The sequence below is a fragment of the Lipotes vexillifer genome, unplaced genomic scaffold (assembly GCF_000442215.2).
Source record: "Lipotes vexillifer unplaced genomic scaffold, Lipotes_vexillifer_v1.1 scaffold1143, whole genome shotgun sequence".
In the NCBI taxonomy this organism is placed as follows: Eukaryota; Metazoa; Chordata; class Mammalia; order Artiodactyla; family Lipotidae; genus Lipotes; species Lipotes vexillifer.
This window is the reverse complement of record NW_006770581.1, coordinates 137,290-159,878: the sequence shown is the minus strand read 5'-3', so window position 1 is coordinate 159,878 and position 22,589 is coordinate 137,290. Positions and strand designations below refer to the sequence as shown.

Below are 22,589 nucleotides of genomic sequence, written 5' to 3'. Positions count from 1 at the left end.
CCTACATGCTCAGAGGCATTCTGTGGCACACATTTAGGCCACAAGACAAGCCTTCCCGTACTTTATTAGAGTCCCCATGTCAGGTGACTGCCCAGCGCCCCCTTTACTCTCCCCCGCTTCCCTTCTCTCCTTTTTCTCTCTGCATTTATGACAATAAAAAAAGCCATCCAGAAATGCAGAGGTGGGTTGTCAGCCTCCTCGCATTCCCGGCTGAGGGCTGTGGCAGTGGAGGGCACACAGATGACATCCTGTCCCTTTTTGCCCTGTTCTATTTTAATGAGATACTAGGTCCAGACCACATGCAAGGGGGTGATTGTCCAAGAGTGTGAATACAGTACCAGGAAGCAGGGTTCACGGGGGGCTACCTTGGAGGCTGCCCAGCACAGGGATGGAGCCAGGAGGACAGACTACAGCCAGACTGCCTGGGTTCAGATCCAAGACAGGTTGTGAGTGGCCAGCACTTTAGGAGACCAGTTGGCAAGTAATTTCCCCTTGCTGACCAGTTGGGAAGCGCCACTGTAATTAGTAGTGTGACCTCAGCCAAATTACTCAGCCTCCCCCAGCCTCTGTTTTCGCATCTGTAAAATGGGTATCATAATCGTATCACCTTATAGGGTTGTCCTGAGGATATGGAGCTGAGATATGCAAAGCTCTTAAAACGGTACCAAGCATGTGGTAAACACCCAATAAAACTTGAGTGTTTTATTAACAGAGATTGCCTGACACTTGCACAGAGCCCTCCATGTGTCCCCACAGTGACCACTGCCAATCACTGAACTCCTGTCCCTTTCCAGGCACTGGACTAGTCCCTGGGGATTCCAGGAGGCCAAAGGAGGCAAGGTCTGCTTTCATGAAACTTATATGCCTTTAGCAGAGACACAATAAACAAATACACAAATAAATAAGCTAATTTTCCGCTGTGCTATATTCTATAGAGAACAGAGTGGGAGAGTCATTGGGCAGGAGGGGCAGTTACTTGACAAATGTTCTCACCCAGGGAGGTTTTCTCTAAGTGATGTTAGAGGTAAGGTCTGAAGGTGAGAGGGGGCCAGCTCTGCAAGGAGCTGGGGGAACAACATTCCAAGAACCTGAAAGTGCAGAGATTCTAGTTGGAAGAGGGTGAGCTTGAGGAAGAGAAAGGGACCCGGGATGGCTGATGGCATTAAGGGTGGGTAAGTAGGAGGAGATGTGATCAGGGGACCTGGAGGCCCAGGGTCACATCAGAGTTGGATTTTTATTCCAGGAACATTAGGCCCTCCAAGGAGTTTTAAGCAGATGTGCTTTGCTCTTAGTTGACTGCTTTTCTTTGTTGAAGGGATGGGTGGACTGATGGACTGATGGATAGATGTATGGGAGGGATGGGCAGATAAACAGGTGGCATCAACACAAGCGCAGCCTCCGTCCCTGTGCTCTCTCACCAGAGTTTGGTGCCTGCTGCCTGCCTCAGCCCTTTAGGATGGTATCTTCAGGGCTGCCTGTGGTCCAGGCTCCTGACACTGTGCCCTGGGAGGACTGAGTGATGTAGGAGAGGCACCCAGGCTGGGCAAGGGGGCTGTCTCAGGCTCTTTGTCTCTGGGATCAGGGATCCACCATAAGGGTGGAGCTGATTTAATGAAAAGAATCCCAAACTGCTAAATCCAAATCCTGCTGTGCCATTTCCCATCCGGGTGGCCCTGGGCCACTGGGAGCTCCAGCTGCCCTGTCATAACACAGGCATGGTGATGGTTACAGAGGGTATGACAGCACTTAGGAAGCATTTGCAGGGGTCGTGCCCAGCTCCTGGCTTCCTTGTCTCATTCAGTCCTCACCAGAATCTCACAAGTTAGGTCCAGTTATTTTGCTGATGAAGAAATGGAAATGTAGAAACATTATGTGGCCAGTAAGCCCTTACATTTTATCAACCTTCTCCCATGTATTCATTTAATCTCCACCAACCAGGTGAGGTAGGCTCCACTTGGAGAGGAGGACCCAGAGACACAAAGCTGGTGGCGCTGGGAGTCCAGCCCCGTGCTCTCGGTCCTAGAATATAGGGGAGAGAGTGTGCAAGGTGGCAGGCGCTTGGGACCTGCCTTGGGATTTCCACTGTAGGAAACCCAGGCAGGCCATGCACCAGCCCCCACACCAGCTGGAGGGCCCCCGCAGGAACCCGCTGTTCCTCCTCGCCCCGCCACACCCGGGTCAGTCCCGGCTTTGGGGCACTGAGAAGTACAGAAGTTCCCCAGGAGAGACGAAAAGTGTCTGGTCCTCAGCCCACAGGCAGAGCGCACAGGCAGCCAGGAGGCGGCTGCAACCTGGAGCTGCCAGCACCTCGTCTGCCTGGCATCTGTCCCTGGCCTGGGTGAGCTTGGCTGCCCCTCCTGCCACCAGAGCCCCGCCAGTTCTTGCAGCATGCCTTTCTGCCCTGCCAGGCATCTGAAAAGGAGCAGGCAGCTGCCCAGGGGTAAGTGAACAGCCAGGGTCAAGAGCAGGCTGCAGGGACACCAGACTGGGGGATGATTAACCCTCAAAGGGCAAGTGGCATTTGGTGGCTCCAAGCAAAAGAAGTTGAGTGAAGATGAGTCAACAGGGATACGTGGGAAGCTTGGACCTCTGCTCAGGTTCAGCCCGGTGCAGCCTGGCAGGCATGGGCGGGGAAGGCCAACCTTGGAGACACTGCTGGCAACTAGGCATTGCCCAGAGCTGGGGACACACACACACACACACACACACACACACACACACACAGTCTCAGGATGTCTAGGGATAGTGGGCTCTCCCCTTCCCCTCCAGCCCTAGTCTAGGCTGTCTGAAAGCTGTCCAGTCCTGCAGCCACCAGCTACATATGGCAACTGAGCACTTGAAATGTGGCGAGTCCAGACATATTCTTAGTACAAACTACACCCTAGATCTTGAAGACTTAGTACAAAAAGTATATAAATATAATATCTCAATAGTTTCTGACTATGTGTTGAAATGAATGATACTATTTTGGATGTATTGGGATAAAAGAGTGGAGAATGCCTCTAGGCAAAGAGATGCTGATGTCAGCACAACACAAGCAAGTGGCAAGACCTAAACTGTCTGGACTGGTCACTGAAGAGCTACAGATAGTTTAAGTCTTTCAGTATTTTTTATTTATTATTATTTTTTGCGGTATGCCGGCCTCTCACTGTTGCGGAGCACAGGCTCCGGACGTGCAGGCTCAGCGGCCATGGCTTATGGGCCCAGCCGCTCTGCGGCATGTGGGATCTTCCCGGACTGGGGCACGAACCCGTGTTCGGCAGGCGGACTCTCAACCACTGCGCCACCAGGGAAGCCCCACTTTACTTTTTTAATGTAGCTACTAAAACGTTTGAAATTATCCACGTGGCTTGCATTATATTTTCACTGGATTACGCTGCTCTGGACAGCTGCATCCCCATGCTTGGCCTTCACCCCTGGAAATCCAGGTGTTGGAGGCCTCCCTGGAGCTCCCTGCTCCCCTGGGCAGCCTGTAGAATGATGGTGGGCCCTGTGACACGTCATACATTGCAGCTGCTGTCACCTTTAAATAGTGATTTCTTTTGATTTTTGAACATTTTCCATAAATCCTGGGCTCATTAGGTATCATTTGATGAATTACATCAGAATGACAACTTTTTGACCTGAATGTCATACAAGAAGTTCCATGGGCTACAGTGGTTTACAAAATGGTTTCACGGATATCATTTATTCTTTTTTCTTTTTATTATGAAAATTCTTATACAGAAAAGTTGCAAGGTAGGAGTTTTTGTCCTGGAACCCCTGCCAGGATCTGCTGCATTTTGGAGTCACCCCCTCTCCCCCAAATCCCTCACGTTGGTGGAAAGAGAAACTCAAAAGAAAGTTCTTAAACCCAGGAGCCCAGAGGGGAATAAAGCCCAGCTGGGAAGAAGAAAAGCTGGGCTGGGACCTTGCTGGGTCATGTAGGGGCCGCTCCCCTTAAGCCACAGGCTGAAATAGTGAGCACAGAGTGGGGTCAAGGTTAGGAATCAGGCTGCCTGGAGTCCTAGTTCACTGCTTTTACTGCTTGGACATGTTTCTAAACATCTCTGGACTTCTGACACTGTGCCCTGGGAGGACTGAGTGATGTAGGAGAAGCACCCAGGCTGGGCAAGGGGGCTGTCTCAGGCTCTTTGTCTCTGGGATCAGGGATACACCATAAGGGTGGAGCTGATTTAATGAAAAGAATCCCAAACTGCTAAATCCAAATCCTGCTGTGCCTTTTCCCGTCCGGTGGCCCTGGGCCACTGGGAGCTCCAGCTGCCCTGTCGTAACACAGGCATGATGATGGTTACAGAGGGTATGACAGCACTTAGGAAGCTGTCATTATGGGAATAATGATAGCACTTCCCATCAGCTTGTTAACATCATGCCTGCCTCAGAGTGGGTGCTCTGTGTGTGCCAGTCACCTTGGTTCTGCTATTGCTATTCTTCCATTCATCACAGATTCCGTGCACACCCTCCCCATGCCAGGCACTGCTCAGTGTGCTGGAGTTGCTTATAAAACAGACAGAATGGGGGCAGGCTGAAAATAAACAGTGTAAATAATCATGTCATATAAACACATAAAATACGTGTACTGGATTGTGATAAGTGCTATGGAAAGATTAAGGCAGGGCCAGGTTGCAGTGGGTGATGTGGATTGAGGTTTCAATAAGGGTGGTCAGGAAGGATTCCCAAAGAAGGTGACACTTGAAGGAAGACCTGAAGGAGGTGAGGGAGCATGCCATGGCAGTGTCTGGAAGAATGGCTTTCCAAGCAAGAACAAGGGCAAAGGGGAAGCAAGTGCAAAGACCCTGGGGCAGAGGCGTGCCCAGCTGTCTGCGGAATGACAAAGAGCAAGGCAGAGAGCAGCAGTGAGGCCAGAGGAGTAGCCGGCAAGAGGTCAGGAGGCCTGGAAGATCACCGCACGGACTTTGCTGAGAGGGGGGCCACTGCGGGATTTTAAGCAGAGGTACGTGAGCTAGTTTGGGGCTTAACTGGGTCACTGTGTTGCCATATTGAGAACAGGCAGTCGGGGGCAAGGTAGGGAGCCTAGCCATGCCAGTAAGCCAGAGGAGAAATGAAGGTGGCTTGGACCAGGTGGGCCAGTGAAACATGGTCAGATTTTGAATATGTTTTGAAGGAAGAGCCAGTAGAATTTGCTGATAGGAATGGATATGAGACAGAGTGGAGCTGAGGATGTGTCTGGTTTCCACTTGAGTAACGAGAAGGTGGAGTTGCCCTCACTCGAGAAGGGAAGGGGTGGCAGATCTGGAGTTGGATTTTGTAGCTGGTAAGTGGGAGATGGCTGGAGACATCTCAGTGGAGCTGTTGGGTGAGGGCACAGAGGGGTCTGGAGGGCAGGGAGCGGTGAACCTGGAAGTCATCTGCATAGGGACGGCAGTTAAAGCTCTCAGACTGGATGAGCTCACCAGGGGACATTATGGGTCAGTATGGGGACAAGGGGAGGGAAAAGGCCTAGTGACTCCCAACTTTCTGCTTTGGGCACCTGGTTGCCCAGCACTAAGATAGGAGCACAAGAGGAAGCTGGTGTGATGGGTGAGGTAGTGATGATTTGCAGACAAGCCATGTTGTGCCTGTGGGATGTCCCACACCGGTAGAATCATAAAGTCATTTAGACTCATAGGAAGTATAGATCTCCTTGCTCTTTATCAATGCTTCTCAACTGGGGGCAGCTTTGCCCCCCAAGGAACATTCGGCAACATGTGGAGACATTTTTGATTGTCAAACCTGGGAGGGAGGGAGAGGCTGCTACCGGCGTCCAGTGGGTAGAGGCCAGGGATGCCGCTAAACACCCTGCTATGCACAAGTCAGCCGCTGCCACCCTAGTGTAGAATTATCTGGCCCAAAATGTCATTAGTGCTGAGGTGGAGAAACTCTGCTCCATACTGGATTTAATTGAGTGTGATAATAAATGTGAACATTTAGAGAGTGCTTGTTAGTTGCCAGGTGCTAAGCTAAGGGAATAGCTCATTTCATTCTCCCAAAAAGGTAGGCACCCCCATTTTCTTCACCTTACACGTGTGTGCCTGACATTTGGGGGAAGTTAAGTCCCTGCGCTCCACCTGGTGGATCTGAGCATTCACCCAGGTCTGGCTCTCAGCACTGTTCAGGAGGGCCTCAAACAAAGGCGTATGGGGCAGGATAGGTGGAAATGCAAGAAAAGGGAAAAGCCAGAAACAGTAACAAGAGTCCTTCATCCTTCATAATGCATTTCTTCCTGAAATGTTTGCTGTTAGAATTTTTTTTTTCCTTAACTAAAGGTAATACTAATCTTTCCTAAGTAACAGAGGACAAGGTAAGCGTACACAATTGAATGCTATAGAAAATCCCAATGTTGGCTTTGATGACCTATTATTTTATCTTCCTTGCATTCCCCTCCACTAACATAGAGGAGGTTTTCTATTGCAAAAAGAATGAGTTTATAGTTGAAAAAACCTGGGTTTAAATCCTGGCCCCTCCATTTGTTTGTTTGTGAGCTAACTGTTTAACTTCTCTGAGCCTCAGTTTCTTCATCTGTAAAATGGAGTTAGTAGCACTCCTTCCCACGGTGTTTATGAGGATTAAATGTGACTGTGCGTGTTAACTGTCTTGCACAGTGGTTTACGTATAGTGGGCCCTTAGAAGTGGTTGCAGGACTTTCCCTTCTGAATAAGATTGGTGGACCGATTTACTATCCCACCTAAAACAACCCCCCCCCCCAAAAAGGACAAATAATATGAAACAATGTTTTTCAAGGTACTAGACATTAGGCAGTGAAGGACTGTGACACCGCACCCTCACCCCAGCAAGAGATGGGAAACAAACGAGGCAAGCCCTACACCTGCCCTAGCTTACTGGCTTGAGAAAGTTTTCAGGCTGTGATGCAGGAAGGGGAAACCCAGGTGGAGCCCAGCGGACTCCATGAGTTAAAGAGACAGCTGGGGAGACCAAAGCATCTTGAGTTTTCAGGTTAGAATACCAAGGAGGAAAGTGCTACTCAAAGAGAAAAACCCCCTTGGGAGCTCATCACCACATGCACATGAGGACATTTCCTGAGGCTGAGGAAAGAACCACTGGAAAGGGTTAGAGGCAACACTGACCACTCTGACACAGGGCAAGAAATAGTGCCTATTTCCATTGGACTCCTGGGGCATTGCATAGCATACACAGAAGGGTTTTCTCTCAGCAGTGGGGAGTTATTAGCTCTATACTGAGAACTCTGGACCCACCAAATAAATCTTAGAAACAAAATCTGTAAGAACAAGTAGACAGGAAGTCAGTAAGAATATGGAAAATTAAAAAAAAAAAAAAAAACTAATTTATAGAACGCTCCACCCAACCACAGCAGAGTAATTTTTCTCGGTGCAAACAGAATGCTTAGCAAGATGTATTCTAATCCCCAAACAAGTCTTAATAAATTTAAAAGGATTCAAATCATACAACATGTCTTCTCTGAAAACAGTGGAATTAAATTAGAAATCAATAATAGAAAGATTTCTCGAAAATCTCCCAAACTTGGAAATAACACATTTCTAAATAACCCATAGGTCAAAGGAGAAATCCAAAGGGTAAGACATTTTGAGCTGAATAAAAACGAAAAAACAATATACAAGTGTTGTACATGCCTCTAAAGCAGTACTTAGGGGGGCAACTATAGCACTAAACATTGTAAGAAACTAGAAAAATAAGACCAAATTAAACACAAAGTAAACAGATGAAGAGAAATAATAAAGATCAGAGTGTAAATTAATGAGATACAAGTTGGCAAACTACAACCTGTGGGCTGGCTCCCTCTTTTTGTAGACAAATTTTTGCACAGACACAGCCCTGCTCCTTCACTTACATATTGTCTATGGCTGCTTTCTAGCTGCAACAGCAGAGTAGGTAGTTTTGGCAGAGACCATATGGCCCCAAAACCTAACATATTCACTATCTAGCCCTTTAAAAGTTTGCTAATCAGAAAAACAAAGAAAAAGACATAAAGTCAGTAAAACAAAAAGCTCTTTTTTGAGATTAATAAAATCAGTAAGCCTCTAGCAGGACTGATCAGGGGAAAAAAGAAAAGACATAAATCGCCAATAATATAAACGAGTGAGGTGACCTCACTACCAAATACTTAAAAGGATAATAAGGGAAATATTGTGAACAACTTTTTGTCAATAGATACAACAACTTAGATGAAACAGACAAATTCCTTGCAAGACACACTACAGAGCTCACTCAAGAAGAAATAGGTGTATATGTTATAGAAATTTAATTTATTAAAAAACTTTCCCACAAGGAAAAGTCCAGGTCTAGGTGGCTTCATTGGTGAATTCTATCAAATATTAAAAAAAAAAAAAATAGTAACTCTACACAAACTCTTCCAAAAATATTGAAAAATAGGGAATACTTAACAGCTTATTCTGTGAGGCCAGCATTACCCTGATACCAAAATCAGACAAAGACATAAGAAAAGAAAATGGCATACCAATATCCTTCATGAATATAGATGAAAAATTCTAAACAAAATTTTAGTAAATTGAACCCAACAATAATAAAAAGGATAATACATCATGACCCGTTGGAATTTCAGGAATGAAAAGCTAGTTTAACATTTGAAAATCTGTCAGTGTGATTCATCATAATAGCAAACTAAAAAGAAAAAAGTGATCTCTCAATAGATACAGAAAAAAGCATTTGACAAAACCCCAATATCCATTTCTGATTAAAAAAAAACTCTCGGGCTTCCCCGGTGGCACAGTGGTTGGGAGTCTGCCTGCCGATGCAGGGGACAGGGGTTCGTGCCCCGGTCCGGGAAGATCCCACATGCCGCGGAGCGGCTGGGCCCGTGAGCCATGGCTGCTGCGCCTGCGCGTCCGGAGCCTGTGCTCCGCAACGGGAGAGGCCACAACAGTGAGAGGCCCGCGTACCGCAAAACAAACAAACAAACAAACAAACCTCTCAGCAAACTGGAAATAGAAGAGAACTTCCTCAGCCCGAGAAAGGACATCAACAAAAAACCTACAATAGATATACTTAATGGTGAAAAGTTGAATGCTTTTGCTATAAGATCAAGAACAAGATAAGGATGTCCACTCTCACCACTTCTATTCAACATCCTATTTGAGGCTCTAGTCAGCGCGATTTGACAAGAATCAGAAATAAAAGGCACCCAGATTGGAAAGAAAGAAGTAAAACTGTCTTTATTCGCAGATAGCACGATCACCTGTGTAGGTGCACTGGCAAGTCAGTGGGGAAAGGATCGTCTGTTCAACAAATGGTGCTGGAACAACGGAACATCCATCTATAAAAGGATGAACTCCAATCCATACCTTGCACCATATGCAAAAACTAACTCATAGACCTAAATGTAAACCCTAAAACCATGAAACTTCTAGAAGAAAATCTAGGAGAAAACTTATGACCTGGGTTAAGCAAAGATTGTTTAGATACAAAACCAGAAAAAATTGATAAGTTGAGCTTCATCCAAGTTAAAAACTTCTGCTCTTGGAAACGCACTGTTCACAGAATGAAAAGAAAACACACAGACTGGGAGAGATGTTTGCACAGCATATATCTGATAAAGAACTTGTATCCAGAAGATGTAAAGAACTCTCAAAACTCAGTAATGAAAAATGAGCAACCTGTTTTAAAAATGGACAAAAGATTTCAACAGATATTTCACCAGAGAAGGCACATGGATGGCAATTAAATACATAAGAAGATGTGCAACATCTTTTGGAAAATGCGAATTCAAACACAGTGCTCTACTCCTACACACCCATTAGAATGGCTATAAGTAGAGACCGGCCATACCAAGTGTTGGTGAGGAAGAACTGGAACCCTCATACACTGCTGGTGGCAACATTAAGTGGTGCAATCACTTTGCAGAACAGTTTGTGGCAGTTTCTTAAAAAGTTATCCATATATACAAATATACATGAATAAACATACATACTTGAAAAGTTAAACACACAGGCTTAGAGCAGGACCCTGGGCGGGGGCACAGCTGAACATGAGAGCATCTGTCAACCTCTGGGCAAGGTGGATCCAGGTTTCGTAAATGAAGCTTCTATGACGTGGGTGGCCCTCTTTAGGAAAAAGAATTGAAAAAAATGAGAAATTCCAGTTAGATACAAACCTGAGTATTCATTTAGGACAACCAAGTAACCACAACAAATTCTTAGAGCCATCCATCTCCAGGTCCCTTCTGAGTCATCTGGAGATGTTTTTCCAGAAAAGCATACATGGAAAAGCTTCCTGGCAACACCTGGCTTCCCTTCCCCACATGGAACACTCGGCCACCCCAGGCCTCATGGTCCACGTTGAGTGGGACCCTAAAGATGCAGAGCCGCTGTCCCCTTTTCAGTGGCGGTGCCCTTGCCCCGTGAATGACCATGCAGCTGCCCCAGCTGTGGGTACAATCTTTGTTTTTCATCGGCCTGCGCTGTCTCTTGGGCTTCAGGCTCTGCTGTCTCAAGCTCCCTTCCTCTCCACCTCTCCACCGCTGCAGTGCTGCTGCCCAGTTGTTGCCCGGGCCCAAAGGAGCTGGGCTAGTGTGTGTATATTGCGGGGCTCAAAAGGCATCCTAGGACCCTGGCGCACCACTCGCCTGAGCTTTGGGCCCCGTGGGCCCCTCCAGCCTGCTTTCCCACTACCCAGCTTCCAGGCCTCACTTGTGGCACTCCCCTAGCAAGGATGCACCTCATCCCATGCTCCAGCCCTCAGAGCCGTCCCCTCAGTTTCCCCAGTCCTCAGCGGCCTTGCTGTGACCACTGTCAGCCTGACCCCAGCAGGTTGCCTCGTTCATGGGGAATGGGGGGAGCAGGGGGTGGGGTCCCAGCCCCAGCCCAGAGCTGGGGACTTTGAATCCCTGACTCTGCCACGTATTAGCTGTGTGAATTCAGACAAGTTCCTTAATCACTCTGTGCTTCAGGTTCCTTGTCTGTCAAATGCAGATAGTAATAGTACCTCACTCAGAGGCATTGCGAAGATGAAAGAATCCTAGGAGGGCAGGTGAGTCTGTCGGCTTTGTTAACTAGAAGAATCAGGCACCGCTCTAGTTCACTGGAAGGCAGGTACCAAGAGCTCAGTAAGCACTTAACTCCTGTCTGGTCTGTCACTGGGCTGCGGGCCCCAGCAAGGGTCAGCCTGGGTCTCACAGTTCTCCTGTCATCCCACCCACTTGGGAACACGGATCTCTGCGACTCACCCCACCAGCAGATAAGCCTGGTTAGCTTATAGTGACATAAGTGACATATAGCACATAGTGACATTTAGCTGTGCATTTCAGATGTGTGAAGTTGATTTAAATAAGATACATAGCGAAGCTCCTCTGGCATCCAAACTTCTCTGAGCTGGTGTCACATCTGCATGCTTTTTCCTGCTAGTACCCCAGGATGATTTTAATGCTGTGGAGAAATAACAAAGAAGACTAAGGGAGAAAAAGAAACCCAAGAGGGCCCCAAAGCCAGATGTGGGATGTGGGATGTGGGAAGGGGGTGGCCTGCCAGTATAGAACCAAAAAGCGCAGCTGTTGCTGAGTGGTTTTTGGAGAGACGACCTTCTCACACCCCAGGGAATGAAAGCCAGCTGTGGTCGGGACTGGAGAGAGCCCTATGGGGGAGGCCCCCCGTGTCCGCCGGGGTCCCTGCAGTAAGCCTGTTCTCCCTGTCTTGCAGGTGGTGCCGGGGAGCGGGAGAAGGTGCCGGCCAACCCCGAGGCGCTCCTGCTCATGGCCAGCTCCCAGCGGGACATGGAGGACTGGGTGCAGGCCATCCGCCGGGTCATCTGGGCCCCGTTCGGCGGAGGTACGGCCCGTAGCGCGCATGCTCACCCTCTAGAACCCTTGCCTCCAGGTAATCACGCCCCTCCGCCCTGCTCTGAGCCTGCAAGATCCCTCTCACTCAGGTCTTGCTGGCTGAGTCCCACGCTTCCTACTGCAGACAGGCAGTGTCGTCCTCTTCTGCTGCTGGCCCTCAGGGGTCACCCCTCGGTGGACTAAGCAGGTCCTCGCAGGGGAGATTTGGACCACTTTTCAAAAACATGCCCTCCTCTGCCTGGATAGCCCTGGGGCTTGTGTGTCCTTGCCTCCCTGTGTCCAGACCCCGCTGAATGCTGGGTGTGTATGGGTGGCCTACACTTAGGCCAGAAGTGGACACTCAGGGTCATATCGGATGGCGAGGTACCGTGTCCTTCCCTCTGATGCGGCTTGTGGCCCCAGCATGGCTCTCTGTCCCTGACCTGAAAACAAAGGTTGCCATTTACTCACCTGCTCCTTTATTCTACACTTTTACTGGGTGCCTCAAATGTATGGAGTGGTATTCCAGGTGCTAAGAATTCAGTGGGAAACCAAAGAGAGGATGCTGCTGCCCTCCCCTCCCCCTCCATTGTCCTGGGGGAGACAAACGACAGGCAAGTAAAGGTGACTCGTGATGTCTAGTAGGGAGAAACACAGGGAGCAAAGTAGAGCCAAGTGGAGGATGGAGGGGGGCACTGTGTCAGGTGTTGTTCATTAAGCCAACTTAATGAAGTCACCAGGAGATCCAGGAGATGCGGGGGAGAGCATGCAGGCAGAGGGACCAGCGAGTGCAAACACCCTGGGTTGGGAAAGGGCCATGGAAACACGAGGACCCTCAGGAAGGCCAGAGGGTCTGAGGGAGTGAGGACAGGAGGATGGAGGACCTGAGGCCTTGGGGACATAGTGGGGCTTCCAGATTTTGTTCTAAATTGATGGGGCACCAGGGAGGGCTCTGAGCAGGAGACAGACACAACTTGATTTATATTCATAAGAAGAGTCATCTGGCTGCCGTGTGAGGGGTGGGTCATAGAGACAAGAGCAGCTGAAGCAGGCTGGGACAGTTATTGGACCTGGGTGCGGGGCCTGGGCGCGTGTGGGAGTAGAGGAGACCGTGGAGAGCGGTCAGCTGAGACGTGTTCTGAAGGTGGGACTGCAGGGTTTGCTGATGGTCTGACGTGGGGCGCAGGAGCAAGGAACGCTGCCGCCCAGCTGTGCAGGTGCTGTCTCTGTAGGTCGGTGTCCCTGTGCAGTCATCATGAAAAGGGCTTTTAGAAAGGTTCACCATGTCAGCTGGGCTGGGGTCACCAACCCCCAGCTAAGTGTGGAGACAGGGGCCTTTGGGCCAGCTGTGTTCTGACCACATGAACCATGGACATCCTCTCTCTTTCCATGTTTCACAGTGTTTGATTGATGCACCATCCAGGCAGGGGCAGAAGCTCACCTTTGGGGGCTTCCTAAATGGCTCCACACTGTTAGCCATGGCCTCCCTGCCCCCTGGTGATCACGGCACCTTTGACCCACAGCCCTAATTTAATGAGCTGGGAAAACCCAAGCCCACCCAGGGACTTCTGCAGCCTCCACGGGCTTCCTTTGGTGCAAGGTGGTTGAAAGTGACCCAATGGCACAGAATAGAGCGCAGACGCCCATGCCTCTGGACTTGGATTTATGACAGGTAGCACCTCTGAGCACCAGGGAAAGGAGAACATTGCCATGGTCTTGGCTAGCAAGAGACTCTTTAAATGAGTTACAAAAAGCATCAAGTATTTAGCAACAATACAATGGAGAAATAAACGCAATTCACTCTTACAACAGAAAACTCTACAGCAGGGAGAATGAATGAACTACAGCTCTACCCAACGGCATGCATGAATCCTAAAAACATACGGTGAGACTAGGGCAGCCCGAGAACATGCTGTGATTCTATTTACATAAAGTCGAAAATAGGGCAGAAGGAAACCATGTTATTTATGGGTAAATAATTAGGCAGCAAAAATATAAAGAAAAGCAAAGAAATGAATGCCATAAAAGTCAGGATAGCAGGCCTAGTTACACAGGTGCTCATTTTATAATACTCTGCATCTCTGTGCATATGTGCTTTAAATACTTTTTGAATGTCTGCATATTTCACTACATAAAAAATCAAAAACTAAAAAGAAAGGAGAGAAATTAAAGGTCAAAGAGGCTAAGTAATTTGCCCAAGATGACACAGCTAGTCAGGAGCAGAGCTGAGAAACAGAGGCAGATGTTCTGACCCCAAAGGCTGTGTTCTGTCCCAGCCCATCCAGGGCACTGTCATGTCACATGTGGTCTACCTGTACTCAGTGTGCTGGCTCCCTGACCCACACACGTGCCTGTCTGCCTGTTTTTCTCTGTCTCTCTGTCTGTCTCTCTCTGTACTTGCTAAATGGGGACCATTTGCAGAATCCCACATAGAAACCAGGTTTGCCCCTCCCCCGGTCCTCTTTCCCCAGCGTTTATCAGACTTCTCAGGCTGTGTGCCGTGTGCCGAAGAAGTCACAAGAATTAAAACAGGAACCACCATCAAAGGCGCTTATCTCCTTTCTACCAGAAATATAGTGGAAAGGCAGAAATCCCAGGGGTTAGCGGTGGCAGACATGTCCGGGCAAGTTTGGCACTTGAAGGGGGTCTCCATCCGCCTCTGCAGGTTTCCTGGCAAAGCTGTTATTAGCCTGGGTTCCCCTGGAAAGGAGGCTTAGAGGATCAGCCCTTCTTTCACTGTTTAATAACGGAGCCCGTGAGCCCTTTCAAGCATATTTGTTCTGGCAGAGAGCGGCCACCTCTGACAGGCACCAGTGGGCAGCGTGCCTGCTGCAGTCAGGGGAGAGCCTGGGCACCCCACAGAGAAAACGCCGGCCAGCGGGGTAGGGGAGCCGGTCACTGCCGATGGCCTGCCCAGGGGTGGCCCTGATGGAGTGCCTCTTGTCTGGGCATTCATTCAACCAGTCAGTCATTCACTTGAGGATGTGTTCTGGGGGCTGGTGACACAGCAGTGAGTGGGAAAGACAAGGTCCCTGCCCTCGTGGGGTGTACATTCTAAGAAAGGAGACAGACAGCAAGCAAGTAAGCCTGGTGTAGGTTAGATGGTAGAGAGCGCAGTGGAGGCAGATGAGGTGGGGAGGGCAAGCAGGAGTGTTGGGGGCTTGGAGTTTAGTGATATTTGAGTAAAGGAGACGAAGGGGTGAGTTACACATACATCTGGGCAGAGCGTTTTGGAGGCAGACGGCAGGGGTTGGAAGAGCAGCAAGGAGGCCAGTGTGGCTGGAGCAGAGTCTGTGAAAGGGGAGAGAGGAGGTAAGGGTTGGTAGATCAGTAGGACCTTGTCACGGTGATGACTCTGGCTTTTCCTCTGAGCGAGGTGGTGTCACTGGCAGGGCTTGAACAGAACAGTGGCCAAGCCTGACTCAGGTCCCAGCAGGATCCCTCTGGCTGCTGTGTTGAGAATGGATGAAAGAAGCAAGGACAGAAACAGGGAGACCAGTTAGAAGCTCGTTACACAATCGTGCAGGTGAGAGGTGATGGCAGCTTGGCTCAGGATGGCATCGGTGATGAGGAATAATTGAGTTCTTGATATATTTTGAAGGTAGAACCAATGGTATTTCCCCTACTGGAATGGGTGAAAGTGTAAGAGAATGAGATAAGTCAAGGGTGTTTCCAAGGTGTTTTGATCTAAGCCAACTGGAAGGATGGATTAGCTGTTAACTGAGATGAGAAAGAACACAAGAAGTGCAGTTATTTGGAAGGAAGATGCAGAGTTCACTTTGGGGCTTATCCTGGGATACATGTTAGAGGCTCAAGTTTAAGGTATCACATAGGCAATTTGACATTTACGTCTAGAGACCAGGAGAGAAGACTGGGTTGGAGAGAGAATGTGGGGGCCATTGACACCTAAATGGGGTTTGAAGCCATGAGGCTGGATGAGACACCATGGAGCTAGTGGAGGGACAGCAGAGGACCAGGGCTGAGCCCTGAGCTGCTTCCAGGTGGGAAGTCAGGGAGCAGAGGAGAAGCCAGCACAGGGGATGAGGAGAGCCAGGAGCAAGTGGGCTCCCTCAGCTGAGTGAAGAGAGCATCTAAGAAAGACGTATCTGTGCACTGCCAATAGATCAACCAGGAGAGAACAGATGGTGAGCACAGTCCATGGTTGACTTGTCAAGGGTGGTTTTGGTGGAGTCCTGGAAGTAAAGCCTGATAATAGTGGGTATGAAAAAGGATAAGAGGAGGGGAATTGAAGTGTGATCATAGCCAACTCTTTCAAAATGTTTGCTGTAAAGGGAAAAAGAGAAATGGGACAGTAGCTGGAGGAGGGAGTCAGGTGAAGAGAGTTTTGTTTATTTTTTTAAGTTGGGAGACAAAACAGCAACGATGGTACAGGTGAGGGAGAGAAGAATCGCTGGAGCACCAGTATCTCTTGTGGATATAGATGGGAAATTCCTCAACAAAATACAAAGAAATTGAATACAGCAATATATAAAAGGATTATAACCATGACCAAATGAGATTTATCCCAGGAATGCAAGGGTGGTTTAACATCTGAAAATTAATTAATGGGATACATCAATAGAATAAAGGATAAAAACCACATGATCATCTCAGTCAACTCAGAAAAGGCATTTGACAAAATCCAGCACCATTTCCTGATAAAAACATTCAACAGTCTAGAGATAGAAAGGAATTTTCTAAACCTGCTAAAGGGCATCTACAAAAAACCCCACAGATAACATCATGCTTAATGGAAAAAGACTGAATGCTTTTCAGGAACAAGACAAGGATTCTCGCTTTCACCACTTCTATTCAACATTGTACTAGACCAGAACAATTCTAACCACAACAATTAGGCAAGAAAATGAAATAAGATGCATCCAGATTGGAAAGGAAGAAACAATGTATTTGCAGATGACATGATTTCGTATATGGAAAGTGTTAAGAAATCTACTAGAAATCTATTAGCTCTAATAAAAAAATTCAGCACGATTGCAAGATACAAGGTCAATATACACAAATCAATTGTATTTCTATACAGTAAGGCTGCGAAAACTGAAAATGAAATTAAGAAAACTTCATTTATAATAGCATCCAAAAGAACAAAATACTTACCAATATATTTAAGAAAAGAAGTACAAAACTTAATACTCTAAAGATGACAATACATTCTTGAAAGAAATTAAAGACCTAAATAAATGGAAAGACATCCCATGTTCATGGATCAGAAGACTTGATATTGTGAAGAGGGCCCCACTGCCCAGTGGATCTCTGGACTTCCATGCCCAACTCTAGGAACACGGCCCCTGGGGAGGCCCTGTTGGCAGAATTGTCATGAGAATTAAGAGAGAAAATGGATGCAAAGTGCTCAGAACTCTCAAAACTAAATAGTTCTATTCATTCAACACAGAACGTCTGCCACTGTGCGGGCGGGGCACACAGCAGGGATCAGACGGAGCTTCCATTCTACTCCCCAAGGCAGAGAGTAACAGGAACGTACATCGCATGGCACAGAGCAACTGTTCTCATCAGAACCACCCGAAGAAAAGGGAGACTGTTTTATCCTCCCCCAGAGTTTCCAACTCACTAGGATTTGTGTTTCTAACAAGTTCCCGGGTGATACTGATGCTGCTGGTCTGGGGCCCACACTTCGAGAACTGCTGTGTTAGAAGGTGGTGAGTGCTACTGAAAGAAAAAAAAAAAAAAATAGAGCCATTTAAAATACAGTGGTGAGGGTGGGCCTAATGACAGAGTGACACCCAAAGTCTTGAAGTGAGAAAGTGAGCCAGGGGGATGTCAGGTGGAAGTGTGCCAGACCCAGGCAACAGCTTGGGCAAAAACAGAGAGCATCTGAGGTGGTCTTGAACCAGCTCGGAGGCAGGTGGGATGAGGGAGTGAGGGACAGGGCCAGATGCAAAGGAGCCTGATGGCAGAGGAAGGACATGATCTGATAGATAGTTAAAAGGGCCGCTCTGACTGCTGACCAGAGCGGGAAAAGGGGAAGCTGGGGGCCCTGTTTGCAGTAATTCAGGTGAGAGACAAGGGTGCTTACACTATGGTGGGTGGTGGTGAAAGTGAGCAGATTCCAAATCTGTTTTGAAAGTAGGACCTACAAGATCTCTTGGATGTGGGTTTGAGAGAAAGCGAGCAGTGAAGGTGGACTCCCAGGGGTCTGATCGAGCAGACAGAAAGAACTGTCATTAAGTGAGTGAGGAAGACATGGCCTAGAGCAGGTTTGGGACAATGCAGCAAGACCACAGCTCCATTTGGGCATGTATGAGTTTGAGATGCCTGTTAGTCATTAAACCAGTGGGCATCCTGAGTGGGCAGTTGGATGCAGGAGTCTGGGGGTCGGGGTTAGCGCTCAGTAACTAGTAGCATGTTAACTATGCCCCCTACCCAGTGGCACTGATGAGCAAAGCCCAGCAACTGTCCCAACCTTACAGGCAGCAACACAGAGTGACAGTCCTGGGGCCAGGAGCCTGGTATGGGAACGGTGTCCTTGCCCAGAGTGACAGCTCCTCGCTGGGGAGGGGCATGAGGGGCCAGGCGGCAGCCTTGCAGTGGCCATCACAGCTTCGCTGCCCATGCCGGGCCCCACCCTCATGTGTGTGTGGCTCTCACAGGCCTCTGGAGACTTTCCCCTGAGCTCCCCCAGAGCTGACAGTCCTGTCCTAAGTTCCTCAGAAATTATGGGGGAAAGAGGGGGACGAATGCGGCTCCCAGAAGCCACAGGGCAGGACACTTGACCTGGAGAAAATCCAGCCTCAGGACAACTTGGAGGTACACAAAGCAACCTTGTTAGTCCAGCTGGTTGTGGTCAGTATTTGCTGGAATGACATCTCCAAACGGAAGCCCTCAAGGCACAGTCAGATTCAGGATGAAAGGTCACTGACCCCAGCCCAGGCTGGCAGTGGTGGAGCCTGAGATCTTAAGTGGACCACTTTTCCCCAGCACTGCTTACTCCAGATCCCAGCCCTTCTGGGAGATTCAAGAAGAGAAAGTCTTATTTCGATTTCCCCTGGATGTTAACCCACCAGGCCAGTGGGCCTGGGTCTTTCCTGGCAGCCTTTTCAAAAGGGGAAAGATAGGACTGTTGCTGACCTGGGCTGGGCTTCAGTCACTGAGCCGGCAGAAGGGGCACTTGAGTCTGATCCTGGTTCCCTGGGCCCATTCTCGTGGGCCCTGAGGGACCACATGCCACGTGGAGGAGAAATTGCTGCCACAGGCCTTGGACCCCATCCAGCCCCAAGCTCACAGAGGCCGTCCTATTCTTAGTATATGGGTCAGTACACAGCACCCTTGGGCCTCCTTCCCCTGTAGCCCTCAAGGCTTCTCCCCTGAAGTGCTCCAGGAGCCTTCGAGATTAGATCCCCAGGACAGGGGAAATAGCCCCCAGCCACAGACCCCACTGACAGGCAGCCAGGGAGCCCGGGGCCGTTTCCCAGGAGAACAGGGTGGAGGAGCAGCCGCCTTATCTTGGGAGAGCCTGGCAAGCCAGCAGGGGTGATTTATAGGGGGCTGCTCACCACTGCTTCCTGTGAAACTCAGGATGCTAACTGCTCAACTAACTGCCTTTTACCCACCTTGCTGGCTGGTTAAGTCTGCCTTCCCTCCCAGCAGCTGTGGTGGAAATGCCCCTGCAGCTGGGCTTGCCTGGCTTTCCATGTGTGCTAAGAAGAGCTCAGATCCCAGGGCTGGAAAAGAATTTGTCATGGCCATTGCTAAGATGAGGCCAGTGGAGGGTGTGTGCCAGCAACACTGCGTGATGTCCTGGTGACTCCCAGCTGCAAGGGGAGAAGTTGGGTCCAGGGCAGCTAATGTTCATTCAGCGTGTCCCGGTGCGGGGCTCTGCACCCCAGCTGACCTTCACAATAAGCCTTTGGAATCAGTCCTGCTATAGCCCCTTTTACAGGTGAGGAGACTGGGCAGCAGAGAGGCTCAAGTAATCTGTCCAGGTCCCAAAGAAGTAAGCAGGAAGCCAGCATTCTAACCCAGAGCCCTGGGGCTGGATGCCGGGTCCGGAGAGAAGGATGCCGGGAGTCCTCGGGGTGTCCTATGGTCGGGTTCGCTGGCTCGCAGTTTTTTCCCAGACAGCCTTGGTCCTCCACATCAGTCAGAGGAAAGAGGAAGGGGTCTCGTGCTTGCCATTTGCTACTCTTGACAGTGGTTCATTCACTGTATCAAAATTATATTGTAGAGAGGGACAGAGAGGCCCAGAGAGGTTCAGCAACTTGCCTAACAGCACACAGAAGGGTTGGGAGCAGGGGCAGCCTGCCTCCAGGGTGAGCCCATTCAAGGATGCTCTGTTGCCAGGCACCTTAGTCTCTGGATCTGCGTTGTCTTAAGAGTGGTGTGGGGACAGGGGGAGGGAGGCAAGACTGAGGACAGAGGTAGTCCCCGAGGTCCTGGACCCAGCCCAGAAACAAGAGCCACCCCAGCTCAAGAGGCCACCTGTCACCAGGCGCTCGTGTGAGAGGGCAGATCCCCAGCCTCTCAGCTCCCTGGCCCACCCCAAGAGGAAAGTTTCATGACTATCTTTGCATACCCATCCCCCATCTCAGGCCCCGTGGATTAAAAAGACCTCCACAAGGTGACGTGGGTGTTGACCTGGCCAGGGTTTAACCTAGAGTTCATTGTGGCAGTGCGCATCAGAGTCCAGAGCCTTCTAGATGGGGGGCAGCTGCAGACCTCCATCCATCCGGGGAATCTGGGCAGGAGGTTGGGTGGAGGGATTCCCTAGAGATTGGCCAGTCTAACTCTCTGACCATACAGGTGGGGAGACCGTGGCTCAGAAAAGAGAAAGCAAGTCAGTTGCCAGAGCCCTCTGCCTACCTGGGAGGACCCGCCTCCCCCAGAGTAGGTGCCTCCCCTGAGCCCTTGGACCCTTCTCTTTAACATGGGCAGAGCTGATCAGACCTTGGGGACTGTGGGCCATGGGGGCTCCAGGCTTTTCCGGCAGGTTGAGGGCAGGATACTCCCTGACTTACGGCCCCCTGGCCCCATGAACCACCCCTTCCGCCTTCACGTGTACCTGAACTCTGGGAGGGGAGAGCACCGAGCCCCTCCCCACGTTCCCAGCACTCGGGAGGACTTCAGCCCCCACCCCACACAGTAGCATCAGGACCAGGACTAGGGAGCCTCCCTGGCCTGGGGCACAAAATTTAAGGGAGCACCAAAAAACTCAGTGATCAGGATGAATATTTAATTTTTTAGAATGAAAATTAATGCTAAAAAATCCATTGTGTTAGTTTCCGATTGCTGCTTTAACAAATTGTCACAGATTCAGCAGTTTAAAATAACACAGATTTATTTGCTCACCCTTCTAAAAGTCGGCAGTCGGAAGAACTGAATTTTTATGATATTGAAGATACTGAAATCATGGCGTCAGCAGGGCTGGTTCCTTCTGAGAGCACCAGGGGAGAGTGGATCTTTGCCTCTTCCACTTCCTAGAAGCTGCTCACATTCTTCCTAATGTTGCCTCCTCTTCTGTAGTCAAATTTCCCTCTACCTCCATTTTTTAAGGCCCCGTGAGATAATCTAGTATAACCTCTTGTCCTCAATCCTATCTACAACATCCCTTTTGCTAGGTAAGGTAGCAACGTCACAGGTTCTAGGGATTAGGACATGGACGTCTTGAGGGGGGCATTGTTTAGCCCACCACAACCATGATAAACAGACTATCAAAATTTTAAATAAAGACAGGATCTGTGGGTGAGGCAGATGAGGCACTCACTCTCAAAGTCTGTGCAAGTACAGGATCGGATCCTGTCTTTAAAATTTTGATATTTTGTTCATCATGGATTTTTTTGTCATTAATTTGTATTTTCTCAAATATCGCAAAAATATTTCTCTTGATTACTGAAATTTTTGGCACCCCCTTTAACCTTGCACCTGAAGTGCAAAATTCACTTGCCTCATTCTGGTCTAGGCCCTGCTTAGTAAGAGCAAAAAAAGTGACCCTACCCTACACACTGGATTTCAGATGAGCTCCCACCCCTTCCAGCCCCAGGGCTCCCCTAAGCCCTTCCGTTACAGAATTCTGCCCACAGACCCCTGGGGACCTCCACCCCTTCTGATGTTGCAGGGCCCCAGCTTTGCTTCTCTGTCCACCTGCCCTCCTGGTGAATGCCTGAAGCTGTGCACCCATCTCGGTCCTCACACTTTGCACCCTCTGGAAGTGTGGGATTGTGGTTTTTTTCCTCTGGGATAGAATCCTACTCTGGGAAGAACTCAGGCTTTGCAGAAAGATAATATAGGTTTGAATTGAAGATCTGTTACTTACTAGTTGGGTGACCTTGGGAAAATTACAAAACCTCTCAGCTTCAGCTGCCTCATCTGTAAAATGGGACATTAATACTCATACAGCTCAGGGTTGCACAAGACGCTTGTGTTAAGTCCTAAGCACCCTCCGTGGCACTGGGGCGCTGGCCCCTTAGCAAGGCAGAGGGTTGGAGCCCTGAACGCCAGCTCCACAGACAGCAGCCCAGCTGTAGACTGGGCTAGGCACTCACCCCGCTGCTTGACCCAAACCAAAATCACCTGGCCTCCACCTGGAACACCTGCCTCCCATTCTTCGGGGAGAGGAGTTTCCTAAAGCGAGCCCTTGACCAGGAAGAAGGGGCGGATCATTAGAAGTTGCTAGTATTCCTACAGGTGCTTGTAACACCGAGCGTTAGGAAGAAGCCGGTCAGAGGTCTGAGCCGGGAGCGCCACGGGGGCCGACTCCAGGAGCAGCGTTTCAGGAACTCGCCGGGCCCAGGCCCTGCCTCCCTCGCTCCAGGGTCCGGGCCTGGGGCGGGCGGCGGGCAAGACGCTACCT

General features: G+C 49.4%; 1 protein-coding gene across 2 annotated transcripts in view; it reads left to right on the top strand.

The window, feature by feature from the left end:
• ARHGAP22 (Rho GTPase activating protein 22) overlaps positions 1-22,589 on the top strand; it is a 173,556-nt gene that overhangs the window by 114,090 nt on the left and 36,877 nt on the right. Inside the window, exon 4 of one of the 2 annotated variants that reach the window (XM_007446231.1) lies at positions 11,649-11,825. In XM_007446231.1, the coding sequence (XP_007446293.1) occupies positions 11,649-11,825 (177 nt within the window). The remainder of the gene's footprint in view (positions 1-11,648; positions 11,826-22,589) is intronic. The other variant, XM_007446232.1, reaches the window with a different exon arrangement.